This window comes from Dipodomys merriami, unplaced genomic scaffold, assembly GCF_024711535.1.
Source record: "Dipodomys merriami isolate MVZ:Mamm:240054 unplaced genomic scaffold, mDipMer1.0.p SCAF_6, whole genome shotgun sequence".
NCBI classification, from domain to species: Eukaryota; Metazoa; Chordata; class Mammalia; order Rodentia; family Heteromyidae; genus Dipodomys; species Dipodomys merriami.
This window is the reverse complement of record NW_027206179.1, coordinates 36,060,572-36,082,776: the sequence shown is the minus strand read 5'-3', so window position 1 is coordinate 36,082,776 and position 22,205 is coordinate 36,060,572. Positions and strand designations below refer to the sequence as shown.

Here is a 22,205-nt window from a genome sequence, read left to right as displayed (position 1 = left end):
GTAAGTCAGATATATGTATCCAACCAATGTTTGAGAACATTTGTGTGCCATGTTATTAGGCATTGTAAATGAATGTTTTTATATGACCTGAGTGGGTAAACCCTGTCATAAGTCTCTTGGGATATAGCAGTAGACCAGAACAGAAACCTTTTTGGATTTTTGGTACAAAAGACAAAACAAAAAACAAAGCAACCTCCCCCGACCCCCCGAATGTGCCTGTAATAAATGGTTATAAATATAAAAGCAAAAAGAAAATGGGGCAGGATGGAGTGAGGGAGTTGTAGGCAGGTAGGTTTTGATGACAGTTTCTGCATTTAGCATTAGCACAGTGGGGGTCATGGGGCAGAGTGGGCATAGGAGGGACTGGTTCTCAGTCTGTACTGATGAATGTTCATCAGCAGATCACTGTAAACTAGCGACTTTAAGGACAATTCTTCCTAATCTGGAACAATTTATCCTTACTTTCACAATTTACCAGAAAGAAGTTGAAGCTTTGAGTGTCAAGGAAATCACACAAATTAATACAGGCAGTGGGGAACCAAATTTGACTCCAACTGCCTGGCTTTTGAGTGTGTATGTAAGACGGGGTTGGTTGTGGTGCTTGAAGTCAGGGCCTGGACACTTTGCCTGGGCTAGCTAGCACTCTATCACTTTGAGCAACGTAGTACCACTTTCAGTTTTCTGGTGGTTATTTGGAGAAAAGAGTCTAATGGACTTTCCTATCCAAGCTGGCTTCAAACTGCTATCCTCAGATCTCAGCTAGGATTACAGGTGTGAGGCACCAGGCACCCGCTTACCTGGCTTGTTAAGCATGGTATTATGCCCTATCCAGTAGGGACACATGTGCTTTGAGTGAGTTACTCAACTTTGGAGATACACTGCCTTATTTTTGGTTCTGATGGATTGTGCAGTAGCTTGGCAGGCTCCTAGAGCTCTTGTTACCCGCAGGTCTGTTCTATTTAAAAGGACTTGGGGTTGTGCCCTGTGGCTGGCTATTCCAGGTCAGTTGCTGCCTATTTCCTGACTTCAAGCAGTGATGTTGAGAAAGAGACAGAGACAGAGAGACAGATAGAGACAGAGAGATGAGAGAGAGAGAGACAGAGAGACAGAGACAGAGAGAGAAAGACAGGGAGACGAGGAGAACAAAAGTGAGAGACGGAGGGAGACAGGGAGGAGTGAGAGGCAGAGAGAGAAAGGAGAGGAGAGTGCTCTTTATTCCCACAAATCATTGACCACTTGAATTCTTGACGTCATGTTTGAGTGATAGGGCACTCATTTGGCTGGCTGATATATCACCATGTCCAAAAAGCACGTTGTAAATGCTCATATTTAGAAGGGAATGTAAAGTGAATGAAGGGCAATAATGGCAAGGTCACTGCTCTTGTGTCTAACAGAATAGGCTTGTATTTCCAATGATTGCTATATCATGATACCAAAAGAGGATAGTGTGTTGGCCTTTATTGAGGGTGGTGGAAAGGAGCTCAGGGATTCAAGAGAGCTTCTTTATTAATAAGTCCTATTTCAGGTTCTTATGAAAGTGGGACCAGTACAGCTTTGTACTGAATATTGATTTTTGTGTGTGTGTTTAAGGCAACTTGATATTATGGTACATATGTTGATTGTTAATCTAACCACTCTTATTTATCATTGTCAGTTTCTGTGTGATTTATGACTTCTAAAATAAAACTATTAAGTTTTACAAGATGATTTCATTTTACTGAAGATAAGTTTTGACTGAAGAAATCCTTTGCATGTGAAATTTTTACTTTTTTGAATTATAGTATGTATAATATATATGACATATATAATATAGATAACCTATATGAACTTTACATTAATATATTTACATGTATTCATATTCATGTACAAATATGCATATTTATATATTTACACATATACATATGTATATGTATTTATATATAATATATCACATACTATACATAATGTATACTAATTATTGATATGTACTATTATATAATATGTTATATAATAGATTATAGAGTACATATAATACTTTGTAAATCACAAACTTAAAAATGTAAAATTCAAAGATTTATTTAGGAACTGAACAGAGTTAGGTTAGCCAGCTTCTAGATAAAAATACAAATGATTAGCATGCCCATGATTTCTATCTATGATTCTCTCCCACAAAGATAATCGCTGTCCTCATTTGTAGCTCATCTTTGTTTTGCATGTTTTTATACTTTCTTTCATTTCATTCATATAATCTGTACTCTTGTGCTTAGCTTTTCTTTTTACTCATCATTTCTGAGACTGAACCATATGGTTGAATGTAGTTGTAGGTTGCTCATCCTCATTTTTGCTCTATTATATTTAATCATGTACATATTCCATAATCATTCCCACTGTTCCAGACTTATGCACATGATCCAGATTTTTGTATTAATCTAAATGTTGCTATAAATATTCTTGTTTATGACTAGCTAAACAAAGATAAGCACTGCTGGCAGCCCCTTACCTAGGAATAGAATTCCTGGGTCATAGAATATGAATATATTTAGCTTAAATAGATACAAGTGAGATAAGAATATAAATGTACAAATTTACATACTTCCCACTAGTGTGAGAGTTGGTGAATTTTATTGGTGAGATGCTTTTAGAGAGTGAGTAGGAGGTAAGCCAGGTGCTGATGGCTCACACATGTATTCCTAGCTACTTAGGAGGCTGAGATCTGATTATTGTAGTTCAAAGCCAGCCTGGGCAGGAAAGTCCGTGAGACTCTTATCTCCAAATAACCACCAGAAAACTGGAAGTGGTACTGTGGCTCAAATGGGAGAGCACTTGCCTTGAGCTAAAAGGCTTAGGGACAGCACCCAGGCCCAGACTGGGGGGGAAAAAAAGCCCCATGATTGAAAAAAAGAAAAAATAGTGAGTGGGAGGTATACCTTGTTCTTAAGTTCATTTTGGTTTATGTTTGTACTATAAAAAGGAATATGTAGCTGGGCACTGGTGGCTCATGCCCATAATCCTAGCTACTCAAGAGGCTGAGATCTAAGTATCATTGTTCAAAGCCAGCCTGGGCAGGAAAGTCCGTTAGACTCTTATCTCCTCCAATAAACAACTAGAAAACTGGAAGTGGCGCTGTGGCTCAAGCAGAAGAGCGCTCACCTTAAGCTGAAGAGCGCAAGGACAGCGCCAAGCCCAGAGTTCAAGCCCCACGACTGACAAAAAAAAAAAAGGAATATGTGTATGTATGTATATGGTGTACATTTTTCTTTATACCACTTCTGGTTAGGCTGAGAAACCATTCTAGAGGCCATTTGTTCACTGATGGTGTGTGTATCACGATGTAAAACATTCATAATGTGACCTATGTCTTTGTACAAATGGCATACTATTGGCTCTTCAACATCAGGTGACATCTGTCTCTCAGCTTGTTCTATAAATATTGTACAGGCAAGCAAGAGTTCGATGAGTCTTGTAACATTGTGCAGTTTCTTCAGGTGGAGGTTCATGGTTATTTTGGTAGGTAGGGGCTTGAACTTGTACTCACACTTTTTTATCTCTTAAAGCAGGTGTGCTACTATTTGAGCCATACCTTCACTTCTAGCTTTTTGCTCCTTAATTGGAGACAAAATAACAAAAGCTCAGTTTACATGGCTATATTTTTATTTATTTTTTTACATGGCTATATTTTTAAAAACTGAGCTTTTCAACTTCTGTGGAGTCATGGTCTCTGAACAGGAATCTCTTGGAAACTTGGACAATACCCCTCGTGAACAATGGGAGGAAAAGTCAGTGCAAAATGTTTTTATCCTCTTTTTAAAGATTTTTTTCGTGCATCTTAAATTTCCTATCATGAACACAGACTGATTTTGTTTTTAAACTGCCAATTGGGGTTAAGCAGTGCTTAAAATGAATTACTTAAATTTTTTTTTATTGTGATTAAGTGATTACATAATTTCCCAAATTTCACAGTATTGTGGGACAGTGATGCTCAGTTAAAGTCACAAACACATTCTAATTTTCCTGGAACAAACTGTCAATGAATTACTTTTTAAAGTGTCAGACTATAATAGATAAAATGCATCAAAAATTACCTTTTTTTTTTTTTTTTGGTAGAGAGTGACCAATATATTTAATTGTATCAGTGGCTATGGAAAAATTATCATTTGTTCTGGAACCTTATCATAGAGCCTTAAAATAAAAAGGAGTTTTCAGCTAATAATGGAAAGTCCATGGACATTGCCTAATAGATATTTTCTTTTTCTTTACAGGCAAGAAGAGACTGATAGGAGAGTGAAAAATGTAAGATATATTTACTTTGATGAAACACTAAACCAATTTTTTTCTTTTCCTTTTTGTAAGAATTAGATAAAAAATTATACTTAGTATCTTGTATGTTTTTTAAAAATAATATTTTGCCTAGGAATCAACCAGCCAGAAATTCTAAATACACTTACATGTGGTATAAAATGATAAATGACCTTTATGAAGTTGGGGGTTATTTTACTTTGTGGGGAAGGCAAACTCATTTTAGGACTTTAAGGTGAACATGTAGGAAACATTCAGGTTGGACTTAAAAGGAAAACACTGAATATTTAAGAAGTCTAGGTCATTGTTTACCCTAGACTCATAATGTGTTTAACATATAGATAGAAGAATGTCTAATAGAAAGCTTTGGTTTTAGTTATTTTTTTGTGCCCGTCCTGGTACTTGAATTCAGGGACTGGGCACTATCCCTGAGCTTTTGTGCTCGAGACTAGTACTTTATCACTTTGAGCCAAAGCATCATTTCTCTCCCCCACCCCTCTCTCTTGTCTTTGGTTTGGTACTGGGGCTTGAACTTACAGACTGAATACTGTCTTTGAAACTTTTTGCTCAAGGCTAGCATTCTACCACTTGAGCCATAACTCCAGTTTAGCTGCCTAAGTGAAGATAAGAGTCTCATAGACTGCCCTGCCTGGTTGTCTTTGAATTGTGATCCACAGATTTTTAGCCTCCTGAGTAGCTAGGTTTATAGGCATAAGCCAGTGGTGCCTAGTCTGAGCTTTTTGACCTGAGAACTTGTTCAGAAACAAGAAAACCTGGCAAGAATGATTAAGATTTCTAATGACTGTTCTTTAGTAAATATAAAAGACTGCCTTTCAATCACAAAGTAGTATATGAGTTATCATATGTACATATATATATATATATATATATATATATATATATATATATATATATATATATATCACCTGCATTTGAAGCTGGAATTAGTTACTAAACCAACTGATGTTGTTTATGCTATTTTTTTTCTTTTTAAGGTTTTGATAACCTTGTACTGGCTGGGAAGAAAAGCACAAAGTAATCCCTGCTATCATGGTCCCTATCTTAATTTGAAAGCATTTGAGAATCTTTTAGGACAAGCTTTGACTAAGGTAAGGAAATTACACTTGTATAAGGTGACTACTGTAACTAATATTAATTTCTCATTGTCTTCTCTTCTTTCTTTCCATCTGGAATGAATATGGCAGTTTTGACTATCTTTTTTTTGCACTGGACTGGGTAGGCAGGATTGTTACATTTTTGCTGGCTTTAGATGTTACAATTAATAAATGAGTTAGTCTGTTCCAGAGCACTTTTTCATGGATAGCAACTCCTCCTCCTCTTCCTCCCCCTCCTCCCTTTCCTACCTTTTTTTCCCCTTTTTTTGGGGGGGGTGTAGGACTGAAGTTTTAATAAGGGCCTCACATTTGCTAGGCTTGTCCTTTACCATTTGAACCACACCCTAGCCATTTTTGCATTAGATATTTTTTAGATTGGGCCTCCTGCTTTGTGCCAGGACTAGCCTTGAACTTCAGTTTTCCTACCTCCATGCTCCCACAAATGTACTCCCCACAACGTGATTGTTGGATGAGGTTGGTTCTTACCAACTATTTTCCTGGGCTAGCATTGCACCAGGATCCTCCCAAGTCTTTGCTTCCCAAGTATGTAGCTGGGATTATAGGCAAGAGTGGCTATGCATGATGATATTTATCCCTTAGTTTTAGGTAATTTGATGATACATTAATTTCCTTCTTGAAATTACATACCATATAACTTAACTGTTTCTACTCATTCTGAACTCGACCTGCAATTAAAAGGCAGTTCTGGGGGCTATTCAAATTTATGAAAGTTACTCAGTTTCCTCATATTAATATGTTCTTGTCATGAGTCATGTCTTCCTTCCAATGACATGATACTGATTTTGTTTCCTCAAGAGTAGTGAATGCTAAGTAAACAGTGATAATGTTAGACTCCTTGTTTCTATATACATTTTGATTCCTTCAAATCCTGGAATCAAAATAACAGCCTTTTGAATGCTTAAAGACTATCTGGGAGGAGCTATGTTCCAGACTGACCATAGTTCTTACAGATCTTCACATGTGAAACCCTATGTGAAAGCCAATTTCTCTGTGGGGGATATTTATTCCTCAGGGCCAATTTACAAGGCTCAGAAGCACACACAGACTTACATATTTAGAATGACAAAACAACATATAATTAACAGTGGTTGCTATTTTAATTAATTAATTAGTTAATGAATATTTTTAGGGTCTTGCTAGGGAGCCCAGGCTTGCTCTAAGCTTGATATTTTCTTGCCTTGGTTTCCTGAAGGCTGGGATTATAGACTAGGTCCACCATGCCTATTTTAGGGGATTTTTTCTGAAGATTAAATGCCAACAAGATGTTCAGTATTCATTTCTGACACACTGTAAGGATGTAAATGATAATTACAGTTGGATCTTAGAAATTTCAGGTCATGATGAATATAACCCCTGCCGTACATCAATCCTTCTCTTTAAAAGTTTAAAAAAATCATTTTGTCTGATCCTAGACAGATAATATGGTAGTGAGATGAGATTCTAGAGCCAAAAAGCTTCCTTTTTTTGAATTAAAGAATTGACAGCACTGTAATAGATTCTTTGTATCAGTCTTGTCTTGGTGGAGAGAAGATAGTACAGTACATGCATTCTGACCTAGAAGTTGAGCAAACACTCACTTTGAGTGAGTGACTGAACCTCACAGAACACAGTCATCAGAGTTCGCTGACCCTGCCCTGAAGGAGGGTAAACTCAGGGCCCAGGAGAACCTTGCTTTATGGTGGTGTCAGCTAGGAAACCATTTAGGGAAAAATGATGTGGGGCTTTGCCTCATGGACTCGTTCTCTTTATGGCCTTTGAGTCATTTTATAACTGTGAGTCAGGCTGAATAATCTCAATACAAAAGATTGTATTAGGAATGACCTTATAAAGGCCATGACTGTCCCCTGAATCAAGGTCAGTGTGCAGAAAGAACCTTTGGGCTGGGTAACTGGTAGCTTATGCCTGAAATCCTAGCTAAACAGAAGGCTGAGTTTGGAGGATTGAAGTTTAAAGCCTCCTGGGGATAGGAAAGTTTGTGAGATTCTCATTTCCAACTAACCACTCAGAAAAAGCCGTGCTAGCTTTGAGCAAAGGAATATCAGGGACAATGCTGAGGCCCAGAGTTCAAGCCCCAGGACCAGGAGGAAAAAAAAAAAAAGAAAAAAAAGAATGATTAAGCTCTCCTCACCTCCCACCCACCCAACAAATAAACCTATCTCTTGTGATTCTGCTATTCTAATATTGCCAGGTAGGGATTTGTATGGGAGACATGTGTGAACATATTACTGATTTGGTTTCAATTTTATTAAAATAAAAATCTTTGTGCTTAACATCCTTTCCTAGTTTAACTAGATAATGTCTATAGCTAATCTGAACTATGGATTAAAAAAAATACTTGGTTTTTGAAGAGGAGTGCTTCAAGTGCTAGAGAACTAGCCTTAAGCAAAAGATCTAAGTGAAAGCTCAAGCCCCATTACTGGTGCGTGCGCGTGGACACACACACACACACACACACACACACACACACACACATACACTCTCTCTCTCTCTCTCTCTCTCTCTCTCTCTCTCTCTCTCTCTCTCTCTCTCTCTCTCTCTCTCTCTCTCTCTCTCTCTCTCTCCCTCCCCCTCCCTCCTGGCGTGTGCGCGCGCGCGGACACACACACACACACACACACACACATATACCTTGTGTGTGTGATTAAGTTTTTTTTGTTTTTTTTTTTTTGCCAAGCACCAGTAGCTCATACTTGTAATCCTAGCTTTTCAGGACAAAAGATCTGAGTATTATAGTTCAAAGCCAGCCTAGGCAGAAATGTCCATGGGACTCATATGTTCAGTTAACCACCAAAAAGCCACAAGTGGAACTGTAGCTTAGGTGATAGAGCATTAGCCTTGAGCTTAAAAGCTAAGGGACTGCGTACTATCCTTGAGTTCAAGCCCAGTAATGGCACAAAACAACCACAAAACCTTTATAAACACTATTATACTAGAGTCAGGTTTAAGGGAACTCATTTTAGGACACTTGTCATGTAAGGTGTTCCCAAAGGAAGCTCCATGGATAGACTAGGGTTATTTTGCAACTGAAGTGGCCTGCCATTAATCACTTTTAACATTTATGATATGAAAAATCATCTTGTCTGTTAGCTCAGCGGGTCATAAATTTAAGATACTGGAAAGAGTTAATGTAATCGGCTTACATTTGGATCCATATTTTGTTTGTGCCATCCATAGGCTTAGCCTCCCCATCTGCATGGGAACAGCAGGTGTAGAAGAGACATTTTCATGATGCAGTGTCAACACCAATGACAGGATGCCTGGCACATAAAGCATGTGAAATCTTACTTAAATCTACTAGACCTGATGGGTACTTCAAACACTGGCCCAACATATGAACCATGAATTGATGGATCTGGTGTGAGTCAGATGTGTGCCTCAGACAGCTGCTAATTTTTCATTGAGAACATTTTCAGCCCTATTCCCATGTCAAAATCACGCATAAAGAAAAGTTGAGAAAGTAATAAATCCAATCGAGATCTGATTCAATTTAAATTTTCTTGTTTGCTTTGTGTGTGTGTGCCAAGCTGGTCTATTGCTGTGTTCCCACCTCCCCCCTTTCTGCCTTTTTGTGGGTAACCTGGAGATAACAGTTTCTCACATTTATTACTGGTTTGAACCATGATCTTTAGACCTCAGCCTTCTGAGTAGCTAGGATTATAGATGTGAGTCACTGGCACTCAGTTCTGTGATTTTTACTTAACCATTTTAAGATAAATTTCAGATATAACTCACTTTGAAATATTTAGCGTGAGTCCCCTAAGAGTTCTTTTCCTTTGAAAAATTTTCAGGAAATCTCATAACTGTTCCCTATTATTCATTATGTGATTTACTTCCTAGTCTGTTGAATCTCCCAACTTAATTTTCATAGATTTAAAAAATTTGAACAATGATCGAATCAGTTTATATATTATATTTTGTTTTTAGTAATTCCTAGGTTCTTTAAACTGTTTTAGGAAATCTCACCTAAAAGTTACACTGCTAATTTTTACTTAACTAAGCTTTGAAAATTAGCACTTTCACTTAAGTGTTGCCATTAAATTTCAGACGACTAGTAACTAAAAATGCTTATTTTGAGTATAACTTACAAACATATTGGTAACAGCTTTTGCATTTCTTACATGAGCAAAACAAATACTTAGATCCAAGGAAAGTAAATGTTATATATATTAGCAAAGAGTGTGTTTCAATTGACTTGTCAAGAAAGGCAGTTATTCTGGGTGCTAGTAGCTCACTCCTGTAATACAAGCTTCACAGGAAGCTGAGATACAAGAATTTTGGTTCAAAGCTAGCCAGGGCAGGAACGTCTTTTCTCTAGTGGAGCTGTGGCTCAAGTGGTGGGACACTAGCCTTGAAAAAGAAAGGCTCAGGAACAGTAGGACCAGCACCAAAAGAAAAGAAGAAAAGAAAGGCAACCTTCCTGCCAGCACCTCAGATTCCAGTTTTGTAGTTAGTGAAAATAAATGAATCCATAATGCATAAACCCATTGTTCTTGCTCTTTAAAAAAACAACAAAACTTAGTTGTGAGGGTTTATAGGACATTAACATTATGAACATTATGGTTTTGTTGAACATAAGTCACTCTAAATATTTCCTGTAAATATTATATTGTAGAATATTGCATAATATTGTAATTGTATGGTATTACTGACAAAGCTCTTTTTTGATGTCTAAATGAACACTTTTGGTTTTTTCCCTGGATTCTCTCATGTTTATTTGGCCAGAAAACTATAAACAATTATTGACTTTAGCCATTTGATGTTTTAATAAACTGTATTTTATTAGACTATTTTTTCTTAAATTTGACCGTACTATTCCATTCAGTAATATCGAACATGCTCTTATTGTTATTTTGAACCAGATATATTTTCTGGCTTTTTGAGGTTTATGATAACACAGTATTCTTATTTCTTTTTTGGTGGTCCTGGAGTTTAAACTAAGGGCTTCACTGTTGCTGGGCAGGTGTTACACCACTGAGATCTTACCCAGCCCCATTCTTTGCTGGCTATTTTTGAGGTAGGGTCTTGCTTCCTTCCTAGGTGTGTTCCTAGACAGTGACTCCCCTATTTTAAGATTCCCATAGTTTGTTGGGATGACTTAAAAATACCACAGTGTCCAGATTTCCTTTGCTGAGATGATGTTTCATGGACAATTCTGCTTGAGTTGATTTAGAACTTTGAGCCTGCCAATCTCAGCCCGCCATGACAGATATAAGCCACTGGTGCTCAATTAGGCTCCCATTTTTATGCTTAGGTTGACCTGAAATGTGATCCTCCTAGTTGTGCTTTCCTGAATCACTGGTATAATAGGCACATGGAACTGTACCTAGCCAGACTGCCTCACACTGAGATCCCCTGATCTCTGCCTCCTACTTAGCTAAGATTACAGGCTTGAGCTACTGCTCCTAACATACTCACCATTCAAATGTTCTCCTTAGGCACTTGAAGACTCCAGCTGCCTGAACAGAAGTGGTCGTGACAGTGGCTATAGTGATTTCTGGTGTCCTGACCGAGGAGAATTTCTGGCTCCTCCAGGTAGACATAAGAGGGAAGATTCCTTTGAGAGTTTGGACTCCTTGGGCTCCAGGTCGTTGACCAGCTGCTCCTCAGATATCACACTGAGAGGGGGACGGGACGGTGAGTTGCAGTTTTGGCTCTCAGTTTAGTTTGGTTTGCCTAGTCAGAGAAAGTTGGGAATAAGAGAAAGTAGAATAATGTAATGAGAGCTAGTTTGGCAAAAATTGCAACTCTCAGTGGATTTTAACAAGGACTTATGGAATCCATTGTTAGTTACTTTATTGTTGTCTCCCTCACATTGAAGATAGTTTCCATGTATTTCCTTCTAATTTTAGATGGGATTTGACCACTTTATTTGACCACCTTATTATTCCTAAAGAGATTATTTTTTTTTCAGCTCTCATTAAATGAAAAACTATTTCAATAATTATCTCTAAGCTTTTGATGGATTGGGTCACATGCTAGCATAGTGACTTCTGTTGAGCTAACCCAAGACAGAGCATTTATGAAAGAAATCTGTTAACACAAAAAGTGAGACGAGGGAACCTTTGTTCAAAGCAATTATTTTAATATCGGTCTTATTTCAATGGCTACTAGGTGAGCAGATTGAGTAGATTGAAATCACAAATAAAATTTGTTGAAATGCTAGGGTTGTAGCTCAGTGGCAGAATGTTTATCTAACCTAACATTCCTATGGCCATGGTTTTAGACTGCTAGCACCAGAAAGAAATAATTTTTTTCTTGATATTTCTGTGCTTTCACTACCATCATCATCAGAAAATTGTCAATTCTGCTTGTGAACTGTGCTTGAATAGTAGGGATTTTACTTTGCTTGTTTATTATGGGCATCATTATATATATATATTTTAAATTTAATTTTTATTTTCTCATCCCTTCCCATCTCCCCCAACCTCCCCGCGCAGGTTCCCCCCTCCCCCCCCACGAAAATGTTGTAAAGTTCGTTTTTCAACATAACGATTTGTACATCTCATTGTTGCAATGAGTCCACCTGAATCCCTATTTACACCATTTGTTTTTTCCCTTCCCCTCCACAAATCATACCAACATCAAATATAGTGAAAGCAGGGGTTATACCGTAGGGGAGGGACATACAAAGCAACAAAGAAATCATCTAATAAATATGTCATTATATTTTTAAATGTTTCTACTAAGACTTTCAGGATGAAAAACTCTTCAAACATCAGCAAATACCCTAAAGAAACCTAAATAGTGTTTTTAAAGGTGTGAATGCCTGTTGAAGCATTAACTTTTATAATTAGTACTGCATTTGTTGGATGTTTGCTTTCTAAGCTTGACATTTTCATAGCACAAATGACAATTGCCACAGCTTTAGGGAAATAAATCTGAGTTTACAATTAATCTGTGTGATTAAAGTTGTAAACACAGAGACTGAAATTCTCAAACCCTCATACTATTTTATTCACTAAAGAAGCTACCATATGCATTGTTTACATTTATATGTTGTTAATGAAGAATAAGAGAAAGTGTAGGCTTTGCAGATTTCAGCCATTCAGTAGACTGTAGCAGTGATATGGGATTCTAGTCCTCAGGCACCTGGGCTGGGGGCCAAGTGTGTGTAACCCAAGCAAGGGCCATAGTCACATCGCTTTCTGGTCCCCAGAAAATATTTGTAAAAGAGTTTGGAGGTTGTTTTGTGCTGGTGGCTCACCCTAGCTATTCTAGAGGCAGAGATCTGAGGATCATGGTTTGAAGTCAGGCCAGGCAAAATAGTACATGAAACTCTTGTCTCCACTGAACTACCAAAATGCCAGAAGAGAAACTGTAGTTTCAGTGATAGAATATTAGTCATGATTGAAAAAGCTAAAGTGTAGTGTCCAGGCCTTCAGTTCAAGCTCTAGGACTGACACAAAACCAAACCAAACCAAAAACAAAACAAAACTAGAGAAAATAATACAGTAAATAAAAACTGTAGCGCACTGTCCAGGGTAAAACAAATTTCAAACTTGAAAGATTCAAAATTTGAACAGTTTACTTTTAAAATGTTATATGTTCATTTTGACAAGAATCCTGGGTGATTTTTTTTTTTTTTTTTTGTAAATAAGAGAAATGACTTCTTTTTAGGAGTTGGTTAAAAAAAAAAAAAAAAAGCAAAGGAAACCCACTAGACTGACTTGTAATCCTCTTGGTCTATTCTTTCTTCCTTCTCCTCTTGTCCCTGTGTCACAGCTGCATGACAAACCACATCCTGTGGGCTATTCCCAGTACTGTTTACTGTACATTCCTGCCAGGCAAGAGGGTGGAGTAAGACACTCAGCTCAGGTTAACCCTGCAGGTGCTGAGCTTGCTGAGAGGCTACAATCAGGTGCTGGGTATGGTGTGGCTCAGAGAGTAGTCTGGTGAGAGGCAAGCAACAAGCGTACACTGTATGAATAAATGCACAAGAGACAGAGAGAAGAGAACAGCAGATCCCAACTGGATCTGAAGGATTATCTCTGCTCATTTCCTATGTTTTTAACAGCCTGGCTTTCTTTTTGAAAGAGTAATGTTGCTCTTTGTATGTATCTGTCCTTGAGTGGTTAGTCGGTTGCAAAGGGTTTCCTTTTGAGTTTGTTTTTATCTTTTGGAATAAAAAAGTACAAGGTTCTCAATATAATTTCCATATTCATTAGAAGAAGCCATGAGTTCTGGATTCTTAGGCATAAGAATTGAGATTCCTTTAGGACTTCAGACATGATCCTATGTATCTGTCTCTCATGTGGACTTGTTTTGTTTTGGGAGGCTGCTTTATAAGGATTGCTCCAACCCCTGCGCATTTTGTGTGGAGTGCGTACGTATGTGTGTGCACATTCGCACCAGTGATGGGACTTAAACTCAAGGCCTGAGTGCTATTCCTTAATATTTTTGCTCAAGGTTGACACTACTACTTGAGCCACATCTTCACTTCTGGTCTTTTGGCAGTTAATTTGAGATATGTGTCCCATAGCCTTCCCTACCCAGGCTGGCTTCCAACTGCAATCCTCAGATCTCAGCTTCCTGAGTAGTTAGTATGATAGGCATGAGCCACTGGCACCCAGTCTAGTCTTTAACTCCTCTGTCTGTCTGTCTGTCTGTCTGTCTGTCTGTCTGTCTGTCTGTCTGTCTGTCTCTCTCTCTCTCTCTCTCTCCTTCCCTCTCTCTCTCTCTCTCTCTCTCTCTCTCTCCCTCTCTCTTTCCCTCCCCCCTTTTCTCCCCCTTTCTCTCTCCCTTTATCTCTTCCTCCCTCCCTCGCTCCCTCCCTCCATTCCTGGGCATGGGTGTTATTCCTGAGTTCCTGAGCTGAACTTTTTTTGCTTAAGGCTAGCTCTCTACCAGTTGAGCCACACCTCTACTTGCAGCTTTTTATGGTTAATTGGTGGTCAGAGTCTCATGGACTTTCCTGCCTGGGTTGGCTTTGAAATCACCATCCACAGATCTCAGCCTCCTGAGACACTAGGATTACAGATGTGAACAACTGGTACTTGGCTACTTCTCCTTTTGGGTCTTATCTTTCTCCTCAGGTAGATTGGATAGCTACATTTGAAACGAGAGTTTCTCTAGAATTACTTATGTATGTTATTTTAAGCATCTATGGTGATTGCTAGATTTGTTCATCATGTGAACTAATTTTAAGAAACATCCCAAAGACAAGGACAATGGGGAAGAACAGAGGTTCAGCAGTGAACTGGGACTTTCTCTGCTTCAAATGTCCAACAACAAAAGAATGTACTGCATGCATCTCCAGCATGCAAAGCAAATTCCTCCTAATGGATCTTATCACAACTTCACGACAAATTTCTAAAAATATTCCCCACAGCTCACAAAAGCAGCACAGGCTTTCCAGAGAAAGAGACAAAGCAGACCTGTTGAGGACTTGCAGTTAGGAGAATAATTTGGAGGGCCCAGCAAATTCTTGTGCTTATTGATTAATTTATTTATTTTAGGTTGTGAAAGTGACACAGATTCAGAATTGACATTCAGAATGCAGGACTATAACAAAGATGACATGTCCTATCGAAGGATTTCGGCTATTGAACCAAAGTGTGCTTTACCATTCAATCGGTTTTTACCCAACAAAAGTAGACAGGCATCCTATGTCCCGGCACCCTTGAGGAAGAAGAAGCCAGACAAAAATGAGGATAACCGAAGGAGCTGGGCAAGCCCGGTCTATACAGAAGCAGATGGAACATTCTCAAGGTACTGGGATGAGATGTGATTTTGGGGTTCTATATGCTATGTGAATTTGATGGGGGTATGGAAATAAGGCAAAAAGAACAGCTTTTGGAATGTATTTTGTAAGTAATGAATTTCACCAATGAGAATTTTTCTCTCATCCCTATTTTTAGTCATACTTACCTCGAAAATACTTGTTCTGTTTTAGAGCATTGGTGTATAATTTTCTAAGTCTTCTTTTAGATGCATGGCTGAAAGTTTATTGGTAGTTTTTAGTTTGCTGGATGACTGATACCGTGTATTGTGAGTTATGTCGTGTTTTCTTCTATTGTTTTCCTTTTTTTTTTGGTTGATCTTAGTGGACAGGAAAAGAATCCTTTTAGTTCTCAACAAATTAGCCGCGCAGAGGCTTGTTTTTCAAATCCAACTTCCTGTAAGGAGGTGTGTGCTTCAGAGAGTGATTCTGACACTGATGATGAACGAAGGCTGCCTGACGTGATTTCGGATGACTTAGCCAATCGTAGATTCCAAGTGAAAAAGAGACTTGAGAGTTTTGTCTCAAAAACTACCTGTTCCAACTCTTATCTGCAAATATTTTATCCTGACACATTGGCCACTGGGCTACCCACACTGAGGTTAGAGACAGATTTGTCAGAAATATATATGTCTCGGATCTGAATGTCTATCATGTTACTGATGGAATTCAGAAAGTAACACCCAATTGGTTTGGAATTTGCCTTTCTTTTAACACAGCTTCCAATTCAGTGTCCTTGGCCATGTGTACCTGGCCATTCCTGTAACTAAACCAAAGTACTGCTTTAATGGTTCTAGGACCCGTGGTGATAAAAACACGTGTTCATTTGCTGTGGTGTAAACTTTGTGAGGCAGAATGCATGCTTTTTGTGTTCTGGGTCACAAATTGCTCACACAGTTACCTTAACCTGGTTGGATGTTTTGAACAGTCACCAGAGGAAAACTTGGGGCACCAAGGTGGAGAAATGGCCAACAATCCGAGAGACATCAATCTCCTCTTGTTATTTGGAAGAGGAAGAAGAAAGGATCACAAGTCTACCCAACATTGTCAAGGATGATCTGTATCTGCGAAGGCTAAGTCCAGTCATGCCAAACCCAGGGAATTCTTTTGATCAGTTTCTTCCTAAATGTTGGACCCCAGAAGATGTGAGCTGGAAAAGAATAAAAAGGGAGAATTATAAACCATGGTATAAAGAATTTCAGGGATTCAGGTTTGTTTTATGCATGATTCTGTTTTCCCAGAATTCATCCCATACCTTGGCCTGGTGCATTCTATGTGCATTTTTATTGAGTGATAGAGGCTTTCACATTGACCATCTATGAGATTTCTAAAATTGAAATAAACATCGTTAATAAGCTTCAGAGCTTGATATGGTGGTGCACACCAAATCCCATTATCCACAAGGCTGAGGCAGTTGGATCATGAGTTCCAGGCTAAGCCTGGGCTACACAGAAAGAGTGTATAAGCAGCAAACTTTTGTCACCTTAGAATCTGGATCTTAGAAAGCCTGTTTCTGTGTAGGCAGCCATAGCTTAATTGGTTTTAGAAGTTTCATTCTTCAATTCCTTGTCTCCTTCTGTTCCTCCTTTCTCCCTGTCACTTCACGGTAGAAGAAATTCAGACTCAGAGGAAGAGGAATCAGGCTCTGACAGAAGCTCCATCATTTTTAATAGAATACAGAAAGCAGAGCGTAGGTTAGACAACCGCCCAAGACCGTCACTCTTGCTGGAACTAGCCACCAAATGGGCCTTAAAGTCACGGGATACCCACGCAGCCGGCAGGACCAGGGCTGCCTCATCTGAGCACAGGTGCCCGTGCCTGCATGAGCTAGCTGCCTGCTTGGGATCTGAGCTCAGATTCCCCACTCCACCCGCTTCTGCTGCTCCTTTAATCTGAGGCTGACTGTGTTGGATCATAGAACCTTAACTTGATAGACTGAGTACCAAAGCGTAACGTGTAACACACCACTTTTTGCGTGAGAGTATAAGCTTCAGAGTCCGCAGGACTCAATGTTGTTTACTTGTACAAAAAATAATGTTGCCCGGCAATGTATATTTACATGTGCCTGTTCTTTTAGAAAGCCAGTGCAACATAGGCTTTTTGAGAAGAATTACTAATTTTACAGTTGTGTTGTATTTGTGGATCTAAAGAAAAGAAATAATTTCTAGGGAAGAGACAGGGAAGGACAAATCTGGGAGAATGTGAAGAAAATTCCCCAGGTTCTATTTTTTTTTTTTTTTTGTCAGTCATGGGGCTTGCACTCTGGGCCTGGGTGATGTCCCTTAGCTCTTCAGCTCAAGGTGAGTGTCCACCACTTGAGCCACAGTGCCACTTAAGGTTTTCTGGTGGTTAATTGGAGATAAGAGTCTCACAGACTTTCCTGCCTGGGCTGGTTTTGAATTGTAATGCTCACATCTCAGCCTCCTGGGTAGCTAGGATTATAGGCGTGAGCCACCAGCGCCAGGCCCCAGGTTCTATTTTTAAAACTTTAGAGCAATTTAACCTTTTTTTTTTGGTACTCTTTTTTTTTTGCACAACTCCTGAAACTTTCTAAGATCATTTCTTCTCTAGTAGCGGGATGAGGCCCCTGGGATATAGGAGGAAGTGGGCAGCAGTTCTATGGGTGATCTTGAGGCCTTGTCAGCACCCACCTCTCTGGGAAGTGCACCATGTACTTGTTTCTTTAAATAGCACCCAGGACAGTGATGAATGATAGCACTAATTGCTAGGTTGTCTGTTAGCAGTAGTTCTTCCCATTCCGCATAAAATGATTTACCTCTGGCCTAGTTAGTCTGTTCCTAATTACCTTTTCTCTCTTATACTTAATCAGACTCTCCCTTCGTTTTTCTTTTCTGTGCTTCAGTCAGTTTTTATTACTTCAGGCTCTCCAAACATACTCTGATGACATCTTGTCTTCTGAAACAAATGTCAGAATTGATCCCACTTCTGGCCCAAGGCTCATCACACGCAGAAAGAACCTTCCTCACGCACCAGGCTTTAGAAGAGATGACCTTGAGATGCCAGCCTTGGACCCTGATTTAGAAAATGATGATTTCTTTGTCAGAAAAACAGGGGCTTTCCATGCAAATCCCTGTGTTCTCCGAGCTTTTGAAGACTTCAGAAGGTTCTCTGAGCAAGATGATTCTGTAGAGCGAGATATAATTTTGCAATGTAGAGAGGGTGACCTCGTATTTCCAGATTTAGAAAAAGATGATATGATTGTTCGCCGAATTCCAGCACAGAAGAAAGAAGTGCCTCTGTCTGGGGCCCCCGATAGATACCAGCCAGTCCCTTTTCCTGAACCCTGGACTCTGCCTCCGGAAATTCAAGCAAAATTTCTCTGTGTTCTGGAAAGGACACGCCCACCCAAAGAAAAGAGTACCAGCTGTAGAATATTAGTTCCGTCCTTTCGGCAGAAGAAGGATGACATGCTGACTCGCAAGATTCAGTCTTGGACACTGGGGACTTCTGTTCCTCCCATCAGTTTTACCCCTGGTCCCTGCAGTGAGGCTGACTTGCAGAAGTGGGAGGCTATCCGGGAGGCCAGTCAACTTAGGCACAAGAAACGACTGATGGTTGAGAGGTCAGAGTGTGTTTGTGCAAGAATTTCGCTTGTCCTAGATGGTCTTTGTGTGACTTTTCTTGTAGGGGGGAACTCCCCCCCAAAACCCCCCCAGCATCAGATTGTTCAACTCTGCATGTCGTGTGCCATTTTGAAGCATCCTGTAAAACTTTCATTTGCTTTGAGAAAACTTTTAATCATTTCATGGGAAAAAATGCACAACTCTTAGGCCTATTTTAAGCAGGTATATATGCAAATCTTGCCTTTAGCTTTAAGTGTGTGCTACTACTCTGTCTGTCATGTGAAGTTTCATCTCAGTGATATTTCTAGATTTTATTTGCATGTCCAGGCATTTCTGTAATAGTCTGATTGTAGTTGGTTTTGTGTGCTTCTCATATTTTGGGCTGTCTGATTTTGTGTGTGTGTGTAAAAAAATTTTCCCTTACAATATGACTTTGCAAATCACATGAAACTGGATTTTTGTTTTTGACCTAGGTTTTTTTTTTTTGACTCTCAAGTTGTAATTTTTTTTTTTTTTGTTCATAGTTTATAAGTTTAGGCAAACTTTGTTAAAATGCATGAATCTTACTGTCGGCTGAATTTTACATGAATGCTGTTGTGGTCATTTTGTGATAATTTATAGTTTATGTTACTTGCCTTTTTTAAAATGAATGTTGAGTGTGTTGAACTTGAGGATGGACAAATCTGATCAGGCCAAATTAATGACTAATCTTAGCCTAACTTAGTTGCTGGTAAGTAGTATACTTTGTTATTATATGGATTTGCAGCTCATTTGAGCAAGAATATTTACATTTCACCTGATCTGAGTCTTGTGTTGAGATATGATGTCCATGAAAACTTGACACGTGATCAAATATGGCTAAAGAGAAAACCTTTTGAGATGTGTCCATCTCCAATAGACTGAGAGACATTGAATGTTTAGAAACTAGCCAACTGGGGAAAATGGTTATTATTATTTTTAATTTTTGGTTTTCTGGTTTCTTAGACTCTTTCAAAAAATTTATGGTGAGAACGGGTAAGTTTTATGTTTCACTGTGGACAAAAATCTGCATATTGTTTGTCTCTGTGTAGCTTGTCATCACACTTCTATCTTGGCATGTCACTAAATAGTGTGCTATGTGTAGTGCATGAGATTTCTTAAATGGGAAAATGTTCAATTAACTTTTCAGCCTAATGGTAATTCTGTGTCTGAATGCTCAGTGCATGAAGTTCTACATAGAACAAAAGTTTTTATAATATTATTTTTTCCATTTTTGTAATTTACTGAGCTAATTAAAATAATAAAAGTACTTGCCTAAGATCATGTAGGTTTATTTTTGTATTTGATTTCTAAATAAACTATGTTTCTGATTTCTATGAGTAACTGTGTTTTAGAAAGTCTATGCTGGAAAGACGCTAGTGTTTATACAATACATTATAGAAAGCAATCAGTTGTTGTAATGTATATGTTTAGCTCACAAGGAACTTTGGTCATGGAGATGAAGAGAGGAATTAATCTTTCATCAGTAGTATTTGAAAACAGTTTTTTAGATCCCTGATTAGAGAGTTATAATATGGCTGAGAGAGTTATAATACAGCAAAACTGAATTTCCAAATTGCAAAAATCAATCTTACTCATTTCCCATGTTGTTGTAAGAACTGTGTTTATAGCTAATTCTCAGTTTTTGCCTACTGATTTTAATTCTCATCTGGTAGACATCATAATATATTACAATACAAAAACTAACTTTCTGGAAGTGTTCTCCATTTCTAGAATAGCTGAAATTTAAAAGTAAGTCCTTCACTCTTAGTGTAGAATCACCAACTTTCCTGTAACTTTGGGAATCTTATTGCTAATAGTTTTGAGCAAGAGGAGAGAGTTTTAACAGATTTTTTTTTTTTTTTTTTTGTCGTGGGGCCTGAACTCTGGGCCTGGGCGCTGTCCCTCAGCTCTTCAGCTCAAGGCTAGCGCTCTAACCACTTCAGCCACAGTGCCACTTACGGCTTTTTCCGCTATGTGGTGCTGAGGAATCAAACCCAGGACCTTGTGCATGCAAGGCAAGCACTCTACCACTGAGCCACCTTCCCAGCCCAAGGAGAGAGTTTTAAGAATTCAAGCATTTTAATTTTCCTAGACCTTAGTGGCTAAGTATCTTACCCTTCTAGGTTCATTTCATCTATAAACATCTCTAATTTTGGTAACATTTGATAAGTTTAATAGTTCAGAAATCTTAGAAACTATCATACTTAACCATTTAATATACTGTTATTAGGTATTCTATTTTTTTTTTCCCAGTCCTGAGGCTTGAACTCAGGGCCTGGGCACTTTCCCTGAGCTTCTTTTGTTCAAGGTTAGCACTCTACCCCTTCCAACTTCTTCTGTGTAGGTGGTACTGAGGAATGGAACCCAGGGCTTCATGCATGCTAGGCAAGCACTCTACCACGAAGCTACATTTCCAGCCCCATATTAGCTATCCTAGATGTTGAAGATGTAATTGAGTGATTGGCAGCTTATTGCAAGTACTTGTCAACCACTGATTTAGAGCATTGGTTCCTTGCCTGTTTTCAGGGTGCTGTGTAAAAACATATTTCCCCTTGTTCAGAGCCTCCTGTGAGAGTAAGCAGTCAGTCTTCAGCAGCTGTTCTCAATTCGTGAGAGGGAAGCTATCTTAACTTGATTGAAAGAGAACTTGATTAAAATTCAGAAAGAATTTTCATTTTTAAGTCACAGATGACTATATAATATAAGCAGGTCTCTGGAATAGTTATTATTTTTTAAGGGAACACAAGTACTCAGAGTACAAACACTAGATGCAATGGAAACATGCCATACTGGTTTGATTGTACTTCTTCCTCCTTAGTGAAGGGGGCGCTATGTGGCTGTGTTACCCTTGGCTGGGGTGGAACTCAGTGGTAGAGTGCTTGTTGAGCCAGTATTGTGTCCCTGGATTCAGTCCTCAGCACTGGGCTACAGTTAAAAAAGGAGAGGGAGTAGTCTAAGTCTAATGGGAGAGTCTGGACAGAAAGAAACCTAAATACTGAAACTCAAAAAACCTGAGGATTTCTCCAAATTATAGCTAGCAACAGCAAATGTTTTTGGTAGACAATTCCCAGATAGTTATTTGGATAGCATAGTGTTTGTTTTAAAGATGGTTTTCCATGCACTTGAGTGCCAAGCTAACTACGCAAATAAAGCAAGGTAGATGGTAAATTGAGAATGATGAATAATGCATGACCTGACAAAGAGTAAAACCTAATGTGGCTTTAGAAAACGCAAATGTGTTTTTAAGCAGTTGAAATTAAACCTATCCTATGGGAGTTTCTACATTCTGTCAGTTACCAATGCTTTCCTTAAATTGATTTTCTTCAGATATAAATTGAGATTGAAATACGTGTTGGATTTTACTTACAACCCATTTCACATTTATGCTAGATGACCTTTTTTTTTCTGAAAATATACTGGAAAAGCATTACTGTTCAACATCCTGTAATTAAAAAAAACAACTGCCTGTTA

General features: G+C 38.6%; 1 protein-coding gene across 11 annotated transcripts in view; it reads left to right on the top strand.

The window, feature by feature from the left end:
* LOC138814042 (LIM domain only protein 7-like) overlaps positions 1 to 22,205 on the top strand; it is a 194,081-nt gene that overhangs the window by 125,376 nt on the left and 46,500 nt on the right. For 5 of the 11 annotated variants that reach the window (XM_070002802.1, XM_070002803.1, XM_070002801.1 and 2 more), the window contains exons 5-12: positions 4,239 to 4,269; positions 5,271 to 5,384; positions 10,847 to 11,045; positions 14,867 to 15,119; positions 16,058 to 16,339; positions 16,740 to 16,937; positions 17,993 to 18,712; positions 19,698 to 19,727. In XM_070002802.1, the coding sequence (XP_069858903.1) occupies positions 4,239 to 4,269; positions 5,271 to 5,384; positions 10,847 to 11,045; positions 14,867 to 15,119; positions 16,058 to 16,339; positions 16,740 to 16,937; positions 17,993 to 18,712; positions 19,698 to 19,727 (1,827 nt within the window). The remainder of the gene's footprint in view (positions 1 to 4,238; positions 4,270 to 5,270; positions 5,385 to 10,846; positions 11,046 to 14,866; positions 15,120 to 16,057; positions 16,340 to 16,739; positions 16,938 to 17,992; positions 18,713 to 19,697; positions 19,728 to 22,205) is intronic. The other 6 variants (XM_070002805.1, XM_070002807.1, XM_070002804.1 and 3 more) reach the window with 5 other exon arrangements.